At 37.4% G+C, this 19,354-nt stretch overlaps 1 protein-coding gene across 1 annotated transcript; it reads left to right on the forward strand.

Moving 5' to 3' along the window:
- Nucleotides 1-2,674: 2,674 nt before the first annotated feature.
- On the forward strand, nucleotides 2,675-11,504 carry NEUROG1 (neurogenin 1). The gene is given in 3 exon segments (XM_053719286.1): nucleotides 2,675-2,986; nucleotides 2,988-3,341; nucleotides 11,394-11,504. Coding segments are annotated over 3 exon segments (777 nt in total).
- Nucleotides 11,505-19,354: the final 7,850 nt, after the last annotated feature.

Here is a 19,354-nt window from a genome sequence, read left to right on the forward strand (position 1 = left end):
CCTACTAATTACCTTATGTCTTTCATGAATATGTCATTTATGGCATCTGACACCCCATCATTAATATACAAATGTGTAATTCTTGCGGATGCTCTAAAATCAGCCACCCTGTTTTTCTGACTTTCCTGCTACCTTCTTGATTCATTTTCTTCCTATACACATACCCTATTATGGGCTAGATTAAAAGTAGTACGCTAAATTATCCTGTTTGTGGATGCACGATAACCAACCATTACAAGTGGATGGTTATTGCGTGAGCTGAGCTTGCGGTAGCAATTAGTGCTCAGAAAATTACCAGAGGTCAGGCCTCTGGTTAATTTTCTAAATGTCCCCCAACTGCCCCCAAACTTAAGTGCTAGTTTTCTTTTCTTTTTTTTAAAAAAAAAGTAGCACTTAAAAAACAAACAAACAAACTGCACTTAGCAGATTTTGGGGGCTAAAGTCGGTGGCTGTGGGGTGTTAAAAAAGTGGTCTATGGAAACTGTGTGTTCCCTGTAAATATATATGTATATGCTTATATACATATATCTTTGTGTTAACGTGTATATACACATATAAACATATAAATATATATCTATATATTCATATACATATATATTTATATTTGCTGCCCATCGCTTTGCGACCTAACCCCTTTGCTGCACTAGTTCTCATGCCGTGTCTGAAGGCATGAGAATGAGGCTCTCATTGGAGCCTATGGAAGCACCTTCTTGTGAGCTAAATGCTTCTGTGCAATGCGAACGTGAGGTCGCGTTCACATTGCACCTCACCTATAATACCAGCACACATTTGCGTGCACTAGTATTACAAAGTGGAGCTCAAATATCACTTTAGAAAAAGCGATATTTTGCGCTTATAACCTGGCCCTATATGATTTTCACATCCCTCCAAAGGAGTCTTTTATACACCTCTGACTTCTATCTACCCATATGTTGAATTCTCGTGCCTCGCTGTGCCCTCCCAAACAAACTGCTCCCTAACCAAGCACTATTAATTACTGCCTACAACCACTCAATGGGCAGCCTCCTTAACAAACATGACAGCACCCATGTTTGATCACCAGCCCCTTGAAATGACTCTGGCAATGGAGTTCGTGCAGGAAAGGGCCAAGGCGCTGATGATCAAGAATGCCCTCTTATTTACGTCTCTCTACTAAATCCCACACCTGTCTTATCTCACCTACTGTACATGTAAGCAACAGCTAGAAATCACCAGTTTTTCTTTGCTGCCAAAAATATCCCTTTTTTCTTGTCATGACTAATCCCTTAATTGGCTCCCTTCCTAGATAGTCAGTTTTAATATTTTGAATAGGTAAATAGTTCTTAAAATAGTTTAGTTTGCATTATGCAATAAAGTGAGTTGTTACAAAACATAATAAAGCATCTAAATATATATATTATTTTGTTCAGTATCCAGTACCTCAATAAAATAAATACTATTAAACTTTTAAACCTATATCAGTTGTTTACTTTTAAACCTATATCAGTTGTTTACTTTTAAACCTATATCAGTTGTTTACTTTTAAACCTATATCAGTTGTTTACTTTTAAACCTATATCAGTTGTTTACTTTTAAACCTATATCAGTTGTTTACTTTTAAACCTATATCAATTGTTTCTATGATTATTAAGATATTTGATCATTTTATATAATTATTATAAGAAGAAAGCTTAAAGAGAAAAGGAAGAGAGAAAGAAAGAAACAGAGAAAGAAAGAAAGAAATTGATGTTAGCAGTTATTTATAAAAAGTACATAAAACTAGAGGAGTTTCTAAAGTAAAGCCTAAAGAACCTATTCGGAATGTGCTCTGCCCTGCAGGCAAATCACTTTGTTCTTAATGTTTTTTTTTCTTTTTCTTTCCTTTAGCTTCTTCTTTTAATAGACTAATGAAGCTCAAACAAGTAGGCTTATCCTAGTGATAGCTCATGTGTCAGAGATACGTTGCTGGGCTGTGATTGGTCAGCTGTAATTATAGGCACACTCCTGGAAGAGAATGGACACTTGGAACATAAATTATGCAAATCAGGGTGAATGCAGCACAAGGCAGACCTGATGCCTTGATTCATTCATTCTCCAGGCCAGGGGGTTAGAAGGGGGGGGACTATTGTTTTACAGAGTATATAACGTGTCTGAGGCCAGTCGTGTGCCAAACTCACTGCTCACACGAGCTGATAGCAGCAGAGATCACTTCAAAGACAAGGGCAGTCGCGTGTCCCTTTAAGCACAAGAGGATCTGAAGTTTTTCTCATTTCAACTATTCTTCTTTCTTTCTACAGCACCACTTTAACTGAATGTAAGTACTGCAACAGGAAAGCCTCTTGCCATTTACATGAGAGGAGAGCCAGCTCTTTTCATATATCATGCTGGGATATGTCCTTTTCCTCATATTTTAAATCAAATGTTCAGTTAGTTTTATATTTTTAAGTATATTCTCTACTTAAGCTATTTTTTATTTTTTTTTCACTTAAGTAACATTTGTTTATCAACTAATATTAAACCAGCAGATTTAATTTTATAACTTTTTTTCTAGAAATAAATATTTTTTCCCATTTAATATGAAGATCATAATGTTCTTGTCTGCTGTATTATAATAGGCTCCTTTAATACTTTATGACAATCTGGCATTTTACTAAATTAAGTGTGCTCTTGTTTTTTTTACAGAATATCATACACTATGGAGGGAGCCTACTCTGACTATGAGACTAGCAGCCGGATGTCTTTCTCTCATTCAGATGATGAAGATTGCTACAGTCTTCACACCCCATCTCCCTTTTCTTCCGGGCACCTCTCATCTCCAGCTGAAACACCAGAAAAATGTGAAGAGGAAAAGGAAAAGAGAAAGAAAAGAGGCAGATCAAAAGTGAAAAATGAGGTTGTTCTTCATGCTATCAAAAAGACCAGGAGGGTAAAGGCAAATGACAGGGAGAGAAATAGAATGCACAACCTTAACTCAGCCTTGGATGAGCTCAGAAGCATTTTGCCCTGTTTTTCCAGATGACACTAAACTCACTAAGATTGAAACTCTTCGTTTTGCCAATAACTACATCTGGGCTCTCTCTGAAACCTTAAGATTGGCTGACCAAGCTAAGGAAAAGTCTCCGAAAGAGCTTGTTCTCCCAGGGTATGCAAGGCCTGCAGCACCACCCAGCCCTGGAAGTGATGCAGGATCCTGGATGTATTCTGATTCCCCATCTTCAACATCTTCATCCTACTCAGCCTGCACTTCTAATCCCAGCAGCCCAGCTATGTCTGAAGACTGTTATTATGGACATACAGATAATCTCTTCTCACTACAAACATTCTCACACAATATTATTCACAGTTCTTCATGTTTTTGCCCAGTACCACTAAGTGTTTTATTTATTTATTTTTTGTTACATTATATATGCGCCTTAAAAAGAACCATTGTATTTTACTATTATGTGTATTGTAATAAGGCATATAGAACCTAAGGTAAATCTTAACATACAACTGAATATTTGCTATAATTCAGTCAATAAGAATAGTAAAATGGTTTTCTCACAGAAAAAAAAATTATGCCCTTTAAACTCTGATAAAACCATTGTCCAAATGTCCATGCCATAATGTCAAATGTGAAGCAGAATTGATCACTATTGATGTGCAGGCTTTTAATGGTTTTCTCTATTTTGCACTTTCTGAATGCCACAAAAAAACTTTTTTGTTGTTGTTGTTGCTTTCTTTAAAACTGGGCCGACGACCTCTTCAAGACGCTTACTAAAACAAAGTCAAAATTTCTAATGCAGACTGGGTGAAAAGTCAATTTTACAATTTGTAAAACTCTCACGAAGAAAAATGAGCATGAAAATTAGGTTTGGACGCTCTGACAATACAATGAAAAGACTTGAAAGGAAAACAAGTAGTTGGCTTCATGCATTATTTATTGTGACCTCCAGTACTGCTTCCTCGCTATAGACTAGGGCTCAATCCTGTAGACACGGAGTTCTCAGACTAAGGAATTGATAGGTAGTTTAATTTATTCGAAATGTTTCATTCATATGAAAATGTATTTTTTGTATATAGAGATTTTATTCTATTATGTAATTGTTATCAATTTTTTTGTATTACAGATCTGAAAATAAATTTTTTACATTTTTAAAAATTGCTCACGTTTGCTTCTTTGCTAACATTAAAGTGCATAAACACTACAAATGGTACAGCTTGGTTGGCTTCTTTGTCCCAGCTAAAATGTAGTGAAAAAGTAGTGAAATTCAAGCACACAATTACAATATGAAGCTACCTGATGGGGTACCCCAGCTACTGTAGAATTGTGTTTTTCTTTTATTGTGCCATATATTATCCTGCAACAGATTTCCAGAGAAAGGGGATTAAATGGATCAATAAAAGTGACAGTTGGGTAGGAAGCTGACAGGTGGGTGCCTGAAGCTCTTGTCTAAAAGCTACAATTCTCAGAAAGGATAAACTTTTGTTTGTTAAAAAAATGGTAATTACAGTTTCACTGGTACCTTCAATTTGTCTGATATGGAATAAAGATAAGGCATAGATCCACCTTACTGTAATTACTCCTTTTTACACATCAGTCTGTTGCAATCTCAACCCTTTCTGTAAATACCCATCTATACACAAGAAATGGAAACAATATAGACATTAACAGAATATTTAACACAAATTAAATAAACATATCTGCAGTGTACACAAATATTGTGAAAACTATAGATCCATTGTTTTTATTCTATCTGCCATAAGAATTCATAATTATTTATAAATTGTAACAGTCTTGCCATAACACATTATTATTATTATTTCTCTCTTTCTCACTCTCCCCCCTCCCTCTCTCTCTCTCTCTCTCTCTCTCTTTATCTGTGTGTGTCTATCTATCTATCTATCTATTTATCTATCTATGATCTTTCAGCTATCTATCAACAAATGGATCTATTTAAATATTATTAACAGCCAGTATAATTAACTTAATACAGTACTAATTGAACTTTTTCACTGCATCCCTCTCTCTTTCAGTGTGTGTGTGTATATATATATATATATATATATATATATATATATATATATATATATAAAATATGGCCATTTTAGCCCTTTAAATATCAGTATGAAATATGATTGACAGACAGTAGTGTTAACTTTATATAGTACTAATAACAAAAATAAAAGTTAAACTATTTGTTACATTTATGAAATCGTAAAATCTATGTATATACATATATTTATATATATGCGCATATATTTTTATATATATATTTTTATGTATGTATATGTATATATATATATATATATATATTTATGTATATATATATATATATATATATATATATATATATATATATATATTATATCTAGCTATATATCTATTTATGGTTGTTTTTGGGGTCTGTCAGTCTTTAACAGGAAGTAATTATGCTTAATTGAATAATTTATAAAACACCAAAGCATATGTTTTATTAGTGTGTTTCTAACAGAATGAATACTATCACACCCAGGGCATGCAATACGCTTTTTTAATTCCACATTATGTATGAGATCTCCTGGAAGTGATTCACTAGGGTTCTTTTGCATTGGGGCTTATCCCGTTTCTATAGATGAGGGTAAATCCTCTATTGGTAAATCCAGCAAGGGTCCAAGCTATGGTGCTGTAGGTGCACGTGTCTTGGATAGAGGCAGTAGATTTATATTTAAGCCCTTAGGAGATCACACCATGAAATAAACTCTACAAAAATGGAAGAGCTTCCTGCTGAAAGCAAATCCCAATCCAATTTCATCCCAAAATACCAGCTGTATGCAGAGAAGTAAGGCAAAGGGATAAAAGATTAGCTATACAAGTGAGTTGTCCAGTGAATCAATCATTTAGATTATTATTTTTTAGAGTATCAAGTTTATTAAACATATTCAGTTTTCTTTAGATATAAATATAATAATAACTATAACAATAATATTAAGGATTTAGAATTATATAGTAATTTACATTACATAAATATGTCAGTTCTCAGTTCTGACACCTATTTTAATGTACAATACATAATTAAATGTGATGATTTCTACAATGATTTAAAGGGACATTGCACTCCACATTTTTCTATCATGTGTAAAAATTATATATATTATATATATATATATATATATATATATATATATATATATATATATATATATATATATATATATTATATATATATATATATATACACACACAAATGTCAATTAAAGGCTATTTATGTTTTAAGTAAGTAGTATACTGATACTTAGTTATCTACACACACAAATAATAGTATATGCTGTATACTATACTGTTTTTGTATAGGCATCACAAACTACACACTGTTTGTATACTGTATGTTAAAAACATAATTCAGCTTTTTTAACCATTTTTTACATGTAGACATCCAACTATCACTTAGGTTGTAAGCTCTTTACGGGAACAGGGCTATGTAATCTTTTGTCCCTCATATTCCTTCCCTGTCTTAATTTGCTTTATCTCATCTATAGCATGGCAGAATCTGTTGGTATGTTATAGATCAAGAAAATAATAATAATAATAATAATACTAGTAATATTAATTTACTAATAATGGTATACTCTATGTAGGCAGTATTTTGAAGAAAATTGTACACAGAACAAAACTATTTTTACACAAATGATAATATAAAAAAAATTGATCATTATATATATTGGCAGTATTTTGAATACATCGTAGGCTAGAAAATGGAACAATCCAACTTTTACACAAATCGCATTTATTGTTGGCTTTAAACTCAGAAAAATTCTATCATTTATATAATTTCAGCATTAAAGGGATACTAAACCCATTTTTTTCTTTATGATTCAGATAGACGCAATGCATTTTAAGCAAACTTTCGTATTTCACTCCTATTATAATTTGTCTTTGTCCTCACTGCTATCTTTATTTGAAAAAGTAGGAATGTAAGCTAAGGAGTCGGCCCATTTTTTGATTCAGTACTCTGGATAGCGCTTGCTGAATAGTGGCTACATTTAGCCACCATCAGCAAGTGCAACCCAGGTTCTGAACCAAAAATGGCCTGGCTCCTAAGCTTACATTATTGTTTTTCAAATGAAGATTGCAAGAGAATAAAGAACATTTGATATTAGGAGTAATTAGAAAGTTGCTTAAAAATTGCATGCTCTATCTGAATCATGAACGAAAAAATTTGGGCTTTAGTATCGCTGTAAATATGCTTAAACTCAGTTTCCTATAATTCTAAACTGAGATTCAAACTAGATGGAAATTCTTAAGAATGTGTTGCTTTTTTGGCTGATATATACGTCTTTCACAACTTCCCCAGCTCTGTTGCTGGATATAAACATGGCTCCACAAGCATGAAAACAAAAAGTAGTTTTATTCAGCACACAAACATACATTTTCCCATTAATTTTTATTTATTTTTGAATAAACTTTAAAGGGACACTAAACCCATTTTTTTTCTTCCATGATTCAGATAGAGCATGCACTTTTAAGAAACTTTCTAATTTACTCCTATTATCAATTTTTATTTATCTTCTTGCTATCTTAAAGTGAAAGTAAAGTATTCCTCATTGCAATATATCCTAATACTCTATATGTTCAATATATAATTTTCGCCGTTTTTTTTTTGCCTTTACTTGGATCTAATCATTTATATTTACCTTATTTATTTCCCTACCGTTATTGGCTTTACTCCTCCCACCCTCCTCTTCCTGGATTTTGTATTCATTACGTATAGAGCGGTCCCACCCGCTCTACACGTAGTCTTCAAAGCTCGTTCACGATATTGGTAACTATTGCGCATGCGCTAATCGGCGAACGGCGTCCAAATGCACATGCGCGACGCTGAAAATCTTGGCAGCAAATGATCGTCTGGAATACGCATGCGGGAATTGTGAACGCGCGACTGACATCAATTTGCTTTTATTGGACTCTGCGCATGCGCATTCGATGCAAGCAGGCTGTGACGTAGCTTTCTGGCCGCCGATCGGCCAGAAAGTCAATTGGTAAATACAAACAACATGACCAGGAAATAAAGTGACTCAGCAGAGACGGGCTGAATTGAAGAGGACAAAAATATGCGGTTACATGCGGCGAAAAGGGTATTTATGTGCACAATTTAAAAATATCATGAATGAAACTGCTAATGTTTTTTAATCATTTATGTAAATCTGCAGAGCTTAAGATATAAGCTTACTTTCACTTTAATTTGAAAAAGCAGGAAATTAAGCTTAAGAGCTGGCAAATTTTTGGTTCAGACATGGGTAGCACTTGCTAATTAGTGGCTAAATGTAGTCACCAATTGGCAAGAGACACCCAGGTGTTGAACCAAACATGGGACGGCTCCTAACCTTACATTTCAGCTTTTCCAAATAAAGATAGTAAGAGAATGAAGAAAAATTGATAATAGGAGTAAATTAGAAAGTTGCTTAAAAGTGCATGCTCTATGTGAATCATGAAAGAAAAAATGTGGGTTTAGCATCCCTTTAAAAAAGTAAATGTAGTATACAAATGTAATGATGAATTTTCTTTAGTACTTTTTTATTAAAAAACACAAACAAAATCTTAATATATCAAAGGCTTATTTTACTATTATGCACAGCTGCGGCACTTTTGTGAGTTTTTATAGGCTTTTCACAGATTTTCATAGAATGATGTAAGAAAGTACACATACAGTATATAAATACATACATATATAAAGTACACATGTATAAAAACATACATATATAAAGTACACATACATAAATACATACATGCATAAAGGACACATATATAAATACATATATACAGTATATATATATATATATATGCACACATATATATATATATAAATATATATATATGACACATATATAAATACATATATATATATATATATATATATATATATAGGACACACATATAAATACATATATAACGTACACATACATAAATACATACATATATAACATATATATAACACATATATAAGTACATACATCCATATATAAAGTACACATACATAAATAAATACCTACATATATAAAGTACACATAAATAAATACATACATATATAAAGTACACATACATAAATAAATACCTACATATATAAAGTACACATAAATAAATACATACATATATAAAGTACACATAAATAAATACATACATATATAAAGTACACATACATAAATGCATACATATATAAATACATACATAAAGTACACATACACAAATACATACATACATAAAGTACACATATATAAATACATACATCATGTCCGCCGCACATTGATAAATGCCGACAGCATACGCTGTCGGCATTTATCATTGCACAAGCATTTCTTGTGAAATGCTTGTAAAATACCGCCCCCTGCACATTCACTGCCAATTGGCCGCTAGCAGGGGTGTTCATCGACCCGATTGTATCCGATCGGGCTGATTGCTGCCTGCCACCTCAGAGGTGGCGGACGAGTTAAGGAGCAGCGGTCTTATGACCGCTGCTTCTTAACTTCCGCTTCAGGTGGACCTGAAGTGATAAGGGTTGGAATCAGCATCCGCTGCTTCTTAAGTCTACTATTTTATATACCTACTGGAGGGGGTGAAAAGAAAAAAAAATGACTATTCCTGCTCCTATCCTTTTATGCTAAAGGACACATTCCACAATTGCCTAATCACCACCCCAGACCATCTACCTCTGCTCTCAAAACACCTGTGACTCTCCTGGCCTGGCCCTGCCCATGGAAGACCCATAACTACGCCTCCATCCACAACTAAACCCAGGCATGTTTGCCCCCCTATAGTAAGGTTTCTGGAACTGCCACTGTCATGTACACTTTTCACATATACTATTGTATTTACTTAAAGGGATATTAAACTGCTGGATACAATTACAATAGCATGGTTACTACTCACCATGGTATTGTTTTCCACCTTTCCCTTAATCTCTCTTCAACGCCTTTCTCTTACTTTAACCATTCACAAGTCTCCTGGTTATTGAAATTCTGCATCTTCACACTGGAGTTTAAAGGGACAGTCTACACCAGAATTGTTATTGTTTTAAAAGATAGATAATCCCTTTATTACCTATTCTCTAGTTTTGCATAACCAACACAGTTATGTTAATACACTTTTTACCTATGTGATTACCTTGTATCTAAGCCTCTGCAAACTGCCCCCTTATTTCAGTTCTTTTGACAGACTTGCACTTTAGCCAATCAGTGCTGACTCCTAGGTAACTCCACGTGCATGAGCACAGTGTTATCTATATGACACACATGAACTAACACCCTCTAGTGGTGAAAAACTGTCAAAATGCATAAAGCTAAGAGGCGATTTTCAAGGGCTAAGAAATTAGCATATGAACCTCCTAAATTTAGCTTTCAACTCAGAATACCAAGAGAACAAAGCAAAATTGGTGATTAAAGTAAATTGGAAAGTTGTTTAAAATTACATGCCCTATTTGAATCATGAAAGTTTATTTTGGACTAGACTGTCCCTTTAAGTATTCTTACACACTGTAACAGAGGTGGTACATACAAAAATACATACATATATAAAGTACACATACATAAATACATATATGCATAAATGACACATATATAAATACATACATAAGAAGAAGGGACGTTTGAGGTCCCGAAACGTCACAAATAAATATTTTTGTACATAGTATTTTTGTACACAGTATTCTGAAGTCCAGTGTGTGCTTCTGCTTATCTACTTTGCTAAATACACATATATATATATATAAAAAGGACACATATATAAATAGTTACATATATAATGTACACATACAAAAATACATACATATATAAATAACACATATATAAGTACATACATACATATATAAAGTACACATACATAAATAAATACCTACATATATAAAGTACACATAAATAAATACATACATATATAAAGTACACATAAATAAATACATACATATATAAAGTACACATACAAGTATACAGTACATATAACTAATTATACAAACAGCTCATGTACCAGTATCAGTTCTTGTTAGGGAGCAAGCAAACCACACTCAGGGGCCGATTTACTAATGTGCGGGCAGACATGATCCGCTGTAGCGAATCATGTCCGCCGCACATTGATAATAAATGCTGACAGCATACGCTGTCGGCATTTATCATTGCACAAGCATTTCTTGTGAAATGCTTGTGCAATACTGCCCCTTGCACATTTGCTGCCAATCGGCGACTAGCAGAGGTGTCTATCGACCCGATCGTACCTCAGAGGTGGCAGACGAGTTAAGGAGCAGTGGTCTTATGACCGCTGCTTCTTAACTTCCGCTTCAGGTGGACCTGAGCGATGAGGGTCAGAAGCAGCATCCACTGCTTCATAAATCGACCCCTCAGTCTACTATTTTATACACCCACTGGAGGGGGTGAAAAGATAAAAATGACTATTCCTGCTCCTATCCTTTTAGGCTATAGGCCACATTCCACAATTACCTAATCACAACCCCAGACCATCTGCCTCTGCTCTCAGAACACCTGTGACTCTCCCTGGCCTGGCCCTGTCCATGGAACACCCATAACTATGCCTCCACCCACAACTAAACTCAGGCATGTTTGCCCCCCTATAATAAGGTTTCTGGAACTGCCACTGTCATGTACACTTTTCACATATGCTATTGTCAACACCGGTAGATCGTCTGCCTGCCACCACGCATCCCTGACCAACACCTTCTGACCTTTTACCTGCCGCAACTGCTCCTTCCCCTCCCTCCGGACCACAACCCAACCAACTAACCCACCCAAAAACAGCCGCAATTACCTCAACTGCATCCTCCTCAATACCCGCTCCATCCACAAGCACGCCCTCGAAATCTGTAAATTGCTAGACTCCACCTCCCCAGACGTCGCCTTCCTCACCGAGACCTGGCTAAACCCCACATCAGCGCCGGATATCGCCACTGCAATACCCGAAGGCTACAAGATCTGCCACAAAGACTGCAGCAACCGACATGGGGGAGGCATCGCCATCATCCACAAACACACCATCCAAGTTGCAAACAGCTCTGACGACCACTCACCAGGCCTAGAACATCTACACTTCAAGATCCAGGTCAACCACAACACCATCCTCCGTGGCACCCTCATCTACAGACCTCCCAGACCTTGTCCTGCCTTCTGTGACTCCATCGCCGACCACATCGCACCCCATGCCCTCGCCTCAATGGACTTCATCCTCCTTGGTGACCTCAACTTCCATCTTGATAACTCCAAAGATCACAACACCTCCACCCTCCTGGAAAACCTTGGAACGATTGGACTGAAGTAACTCATAAACTACCCAACCCACGCAGCTGGCCACACCCTTGACCCCGATCTTCTCCTCAGGCAACCACATCTCAGTCAATAAAATCACCAAACTCCTCTGGACTGACCACCACTGCATACACTTCTCCTTCAACAAACCCACCACCCACCTCCGACAGTAACACCCGCCCTGCAGAAACTGGAACAAAATCACCCAAGACCAAATACACCGCACCCTAAACAAATCCTCCCCACCTACTTCCACAGACGCCAATTCCTCAACCCGCAACCTCCACCCTAGATTACAGACTGCTCCAACACCCTCGCCCCCCCTCAAAAAAACGTCCAGCCGCCAAACCACCAACAAGGCCAGCTGGTTCACCCCGGCCCGTTAGGACTCCAAACGCCACTGCAGAAATTGGAAAGAGCCTGGAGATCCAGCAAGACCCTTCTGGAAAAAGCTACCTTTAAGGAAGCAATCACCACCAACCACCACCTCATAAAAACCGCCAAAAAAACAGCCATCCAAGACAGAATCAACTCTAACGCACACAACATCAAGGAGTTTTTCTCAGTAATCAAGGAATTCTCTAAACCCAACAGTGACACCACCAACATCCCACCCTCCCAGGACCTCTGCAATACCCTTGTTGCACACTTCCACTGCAAGATCCTTGACATCTATGACAGTTTCACACCTCATAACTCAACCTCCACCACCCACTCCCCTACACCAAATTCATCCCCCCACACCATACACGGACTATCTGGAGCCCCCTCACCACAGAGGACACCCTCAGAATCATGAAATCCATCCACTCCGGCGCACCCTCGGACCCATGCCCCTATCACATATTCAACAAAGCAAGCGACACCATCGCCCCTGAACTCTGCCGCACCATCAACTGCTCCATAAAAACCGTCACTTTCCCGGATGTCTGGAAGCACGCAGAACTGAAACCCCTGCTGAAGAAACAATTGGCAGACCCCACAGACCCGAATAACTACCGCTCCATCTCTCTACTCCCCTTCCTGGCCAAAGTCATAGGGAAGTCCATCAACTCGCAACTTATTGACCACATTAAGGCCAACCACACCCTGGACCACACCCAATCTGGCTTCAGAAGCAACCAAAGCACAGAGACCGCCCTCCTCGCCACCACAGATGACATCCGTGCCATGCTCGACCGAGGAGAAACTGCCATCCTCATCCTCCTAAACCTCTCAGCAGCCTTTGACACTGTCGACCACAACACCCTCCGCACCCGCCTACATGACACCGGCATATGCAGCAAAGCCTTGGAATGGATCACCTCCTTCCTCACGGGCAGGACCCAGATAGTCAGACTCCCTCACTTCTCCTCCAAACCCAGACCAGTCAACTCTGGTGTACCACAAGGCTCTTTGCTGAGCCCCACCCTCCTTAACATCTACATGGCCCCTCTCACAGCCATCGTCCGACGCCACATCCTCAACATTGTCTCCTACGCTGACGACACCCAGTTAATCATCTCACTCACCCGAGATCCCACCACCGCCAAAAAAAAACATCCACAAAGGCCTGACAGCAGTCGCCGCCTGGATGAATGACAACCAGCTCAAACTGAACACAGACAAAACTGAAGTCCTCCTCCTCGGACCCAATAAATCCACATGGGATGACTCCTGGTGGCCCACAGCCCTCGGTCACCCTCCAACCCCAACCAACAATGCACAAAATCTAGGCTTCATCCTGGACTCATCACTCTCCATGAACCGACAAATCAATGCCATCACCTCAACATGCTTCCACATCCTCCACCTGCTATGAAAAATCTTCAAGTGGATCCCTACCAAAACCAGGAAAACAGTCACCCACGCCCTTGTCAGCAGCCGGTTGGACTACGGAAATGCACTCTACGCCGGCTCCATCATCAAACTCCAAAAGAGACTCCAACATATCCAGAACGACTCAGCCAGACTCATCCTCGACATCCCTCTCCAATGCCACATCACCGAACACCTAAGGAACCTTCACTGGCTCCCCATCAACAAGATAATCATCTTCAAGCTCCTTACCCACGCATTCAAGGCCCTACACAACATCGGACCCGAATACATAAACCACTGCGAACATTTCTACACCCCTGCCAGACAACTACGATCGGCTGACCAAGCACTCGCAGTCATCCCCCGCATCAGCAAATCCACAGCAGGCGGAAGATCCTTCTCCCACATAGCAGCAAAGACATGGAACACCCTCCCACTGCACCTCAGACAATCCACCTCCCTTACAAAGTTCAGAAAGGACCTCAAAACCTGGCTCTTCGACTGAACGCCCATCCCCTCCCCCCCTCCCCCCTCCTCCTATCTGCTTTTCCTTAGCGCCTTGAGACCCTCACGGGTGATTAGTTTGCACTCTATAAGTACCCATTAGATAGATAGATAGATAGATATTGTATTTACTTAAAGGGATATTAAACTGCTGGGTACAATTACAATAGCATGGTTACTACTCACCATGCTATTGTTTTCCACCTGTCCCTTTATCTCTCTTCAAAGCCATTCTCTTACTTTAACCATTCACAAGTCTCCTGGTTATTGAAATTCTGCATCTTTACACTGGAGTTTAAAGGGACAGTCTACACCAGAATTTTTATTGTTTTAAAAGATAGATAATCCCTTTATTACCCATTCCCTAGTTTTGCATAACCAACACAGTTATATTGAACACTTTTTACCTCTGTGATTACCTTGTATCTAAGCCTCTGCAAACACTGCCCCCTTATTTCAGTTATTTTGAAAAACTTGCATTTTAGCCAATCAGTGCTGACTCCTAGGTAACTCCAAGTGCGTGAGCACAGTGTTATCAATATGACTCAAATTAACTAACACCCTCTGGTGGTGAAAAACTGTCAAAATGCATTCAGCTAAGAGGGGACCTTCAATGTCTAAGAAATTAGCATATGAACCTCCTAAATTTAGCTTTCAAATCAGAATACCAAGAGAACAAAGCAAAATTGGTGATTAAAGTAAATTGAAAAGTTGTTTAAAATTGCATGCCCTATTTGAATCATGAAAGTTTATTTTGAACTAGACTATCCCTTTAAGTATTCTTGCACACTGTGACAAATCAGTGATATTGTTGTTTTCTTGACCAGCCGTATCATTCACTTCAGTTTAGCCTGCACAATATGGAGCAGAAGCTGTACATTTTCGCAGTGACTGCCTTGCTCTGTATAAGTGCTAAGGGCGTTTTTGTTTTAATGGGCCTTTAACTTTTAAACTAAGTAAAAATGCTAAAAATGCGACTCTTCTACAAAATACAGTTGTCAAAATGCCAGCAATGTCACTGATCTATAAAAGTGCACTTCTGTAACAGAATGTAACAATACGTGCACACCAACATTGTGGGCACCTGGTTTAGAGATGCAGAGCTTTATCAACTGGCTTCTGTAATGGGTTAAAATGAGAGAACAACTTTAAGAGAGTTGCAGGCACAGGAGGAAAAACTATAGTATGCTGAATACTAACCATGCTACAATAGATGTACCCAGCAGTTTAATGTATCTTTAAAACAGATTGGTGTTAGAGTGATGCATCAGTGATGAGGTCAGCGATAGAAGCACCCTTTAAAATTCGTTTATACATGAAAACATTAAGATTATATAGCATTTTTAATCAATTTCAAAATGATTCCAATAATTAAGGACAGTGCACTGCAAAATACTTTCCCCCTTAATTTTAGTGTGTTTTCAATGACCTTTTATACCAGCTGCAGATTATAACATGTATTAGAAATTGCTTCTTTAGGTTTATTTTTGTATATGAGGTAGCTGGCTTTGTTCTTTGAAACCAAAACCCATTAAAATGGATTGAGCTTGTAGGGAGATCAGATCTTCTTTATCACTTTCTGTGCACACACACACATGCTTCTTTATATTATATCATTCTGTATAATAAAGTCCAATTTATAGAAAGAACAGTTGAAAATTTAAATTGTATTACTTATCTCTTCTAAACCTCACTGGGAGTGTAATTGCTTCTGTTGGCTATACTTACACAGTTTTCATATAGCCTATACTTAAGTATAGAAACTTTCAATATAGGCATGGAAACCACAAACAAAATCAGCTACTTCAAATGCAGATATAAAGGTAAATGAGCTATTTGGATGCAATTTAATACACTCCAGCAAGTAAAATTAATCATTGGGAACAAATTAAAGGGGACAAATATGTAGGGTAAACACCCAAGCCACATACACTATATTTTCGCCCTTGTAAAGACTTAAAATATCTGCATAAATGGTATGTTTGCATGCTACACATTGAACTTTACAGTGTTTGCAGTGTTATTCCTTTAACAGAATTAAATTAAAACCTGCCAATAGGTGAACATTCCATGATTAGAAAATTGATACATTATTTTACACTATATAGAAACTTTTTTTGTACGGGAAAGGCACTCATATCAAAGTGTGTGTGTCTGTTTGAGGGCCACTTTATTTTGTACATACATTTACACACACATACATCATACTACATCATAAATAAACCACACATTTGGCCAGATTAAGAGTCGGGAGCGAACGTGTGTGCTCGAAGGATAAGGGGTTTGCGCTCATCAGGTTTATCGCTTGTATTATGATTTACGCTAGAATGATTACAGCGACTTCAGAGCTTTGGTAAACTGTTTCACTAAACAAAAAGTTGTACAAAACACATCAAAAATACATTACAAAGTATAGTTACACTCATAATAACACTAGCTAATAAAAATTATTAAGAAAAAATATTGCACACAAAAGTTATAAGGGTTCAAATATATGAGATCTCAGGTGTTAGGGAAAAAAGTTTTAACATATATATATAATGAGAGACATAATATTGTTCCCCAGTGTTTCTCTCTGTTTTTTGTTTGTTTTGAGATATATATATATATATATATATATATCTAATATATATAAAAAGTGCATTGGAGCCCTTTGTAGTTAGTAGATGAAAACATAAAAAATCATATTTATGCAATAGTCATATTTAATAAAGTGTTTACCTATGTATTTAGTGTAAATATTTCACATTGCAATGTTCTGCTCATAGTATATATATATATATATATATATATATATATATATATATATATATACAGGGAGTGCAGAATTATTAGGCAAATGAGTATTTTGACCACATCATCCTCTTTATGCATGTTGTCTTACTCCAAGCTGTATAGGCTCGAAAGCCTACTACCAATTAAGCATATTAGGTGATGTGCATCTCTGTAATGAGAAGGGGTGTGGTCTAATGACATCAACACCCTATATCAGGTGTGCATAATTATTAGGCAACTTCCTTTCCTTTGGCAAAATGGGTCAAAAGAAGGACTTGACAGGCTCAGAAAAGTCAAAAATAGTGAGATATCTTGCAGAGGGATGCAGCACTCTTAAAATTGCAAACCTTCTGAAGCGTGATCATCGAACAATCAAGCGTTTCATTCAAAATAGTCAACAGGGTCGCAAGAAGCGTGTGGAAAAACCAAGGCGCAAAATAACTGCCCATGAACTGAGAAAAGTCAAGCGTGCAGCTGCCAAGATGCCACTTGCCACCAGTTTGGCCATATTTCAGAGCTGCAACATCACTGGAGTGCCCAAAAGCACAAGGTGTGCAATACTCAGAGACATGGCCAAGGTAAGAAAGGCTGAAAGACGACCACCACTGAACAAGACACACAAGCTGAAACGTCAAGACTGGGCCAAGAAATATCTCAAGACTGATTTTTCTAAGGTTTTATGGACTGATGAAATGAGAGTGAGTCTTGATGGGCCAGATGGATGGGCCCGTGGCTGGATTGGTAAAGGGCAGAGAGCTCCAGTCCGACTCAGACGCCAGCAAAGTGGAGGTGGAGTACTGGTTTGGGCTGGTATCATTAAAGATGAGCTTGTGGGGCCTTTTCGGGTTGAGGATGGAGTCAAGCTCAACTCCCAGTCCTACTGCCAGTTTCTGGAAGACACCTTCTTCAAGCAGTGGTACAGGAAGAAGTCTGCATCCTTAAAGAAAAAACATGATTTTCATGCAGGACAATGCTCCATCACACGCGTCCAAGTACTCCACAGCATGGCTGGCAAGAAAGGGTATAAAAGAAGAAAATCTAATGACATGGCCTCCTTGTTCACCTGATCTGAACCCCATTGAGAACCTGTGGTCCATCATCAAATGTGAGATTTACAAGGAGGGAAAACAGTACACCTCTCTGAACAGTGTCTGGGAGGCTGTAGTTGCTGCTGCACACAATGTTGATGGTGAACAGATCAAAACACTGACAGAATCCATGGATGGTAGGCTTTTGAGTGTCCTTGCAAAGAAAGGTGGCTATATTGGTCACTGATTTGTTTTTGTTTTGTTTTTGAATGTCAGAAATGTATATTTGTGAATGTTGAGATGTTATATTGGTTTCACTGGTAAAAATAAATAATTGAAATAGGTATATATTTGTTTTTTGTTAAGTTGCCTAATAATTATGCACAGTAATAGTCACCTGCACACACAGATATCCCCCTAAAATAGCTATAACTAAAAACAAACTAAAAACTACTTCCAAAACTATTCAGCTTTGATATTAATGAGTTTTTTGGATTCATTGAGAACATGGTTGTTGTTCAAAATTAAAATTAATCCTCAGAAATACAACTTGCCTAATAATTCTGCACTCCCTGTATATATACACCTATATATAGTCATCTATAAATATACATATATAGATATATTTTGTACCAAAATACCGTCAGATAAATAAAGAAATATGTATTTATGAATAAATAGAATGTATTCTGCTATGTGAAGAACATTGGAATGGGAAATATTCATATTTCAGTGTCGGGTTAGAACACATAAGAATATCTTATGATGTTTGCGCTAGAGTGGGATGTTAGGTTTTCCCCCTTTTTTTCTCCATTGACTTCTTTAGTGTTAGGGAGACAGGTGTTAGGAGTGGTAGTGACAGGGAGAAAGACATTAAGACTCGAGTGGTAGAGTCAGGGAGACAGGCATTAGGAGTGGAAGTGACAGAGAAACAGGCATTAGAAGTGGAAGTGACAGGGAAACAGGCGTTAGAAGTGGTAGTGACAGGTAGAGATGTGCTAGGAGTGGTA

Source organism: Bombina bombina, chromosome 6 (assembly GCF_027579735.1).
Source record: "Bombina bombina isolate aBomBom1 chromosome 6, aBomBom1.pri, whole genome shotgun sequence".
Taxonomy (NCBI): domain Eukaryota; kingdom Metazoa; phylum Chordata; class Amphibia; order Anura; family Bombinatoridae; genus Bombina; species Bombina bombina.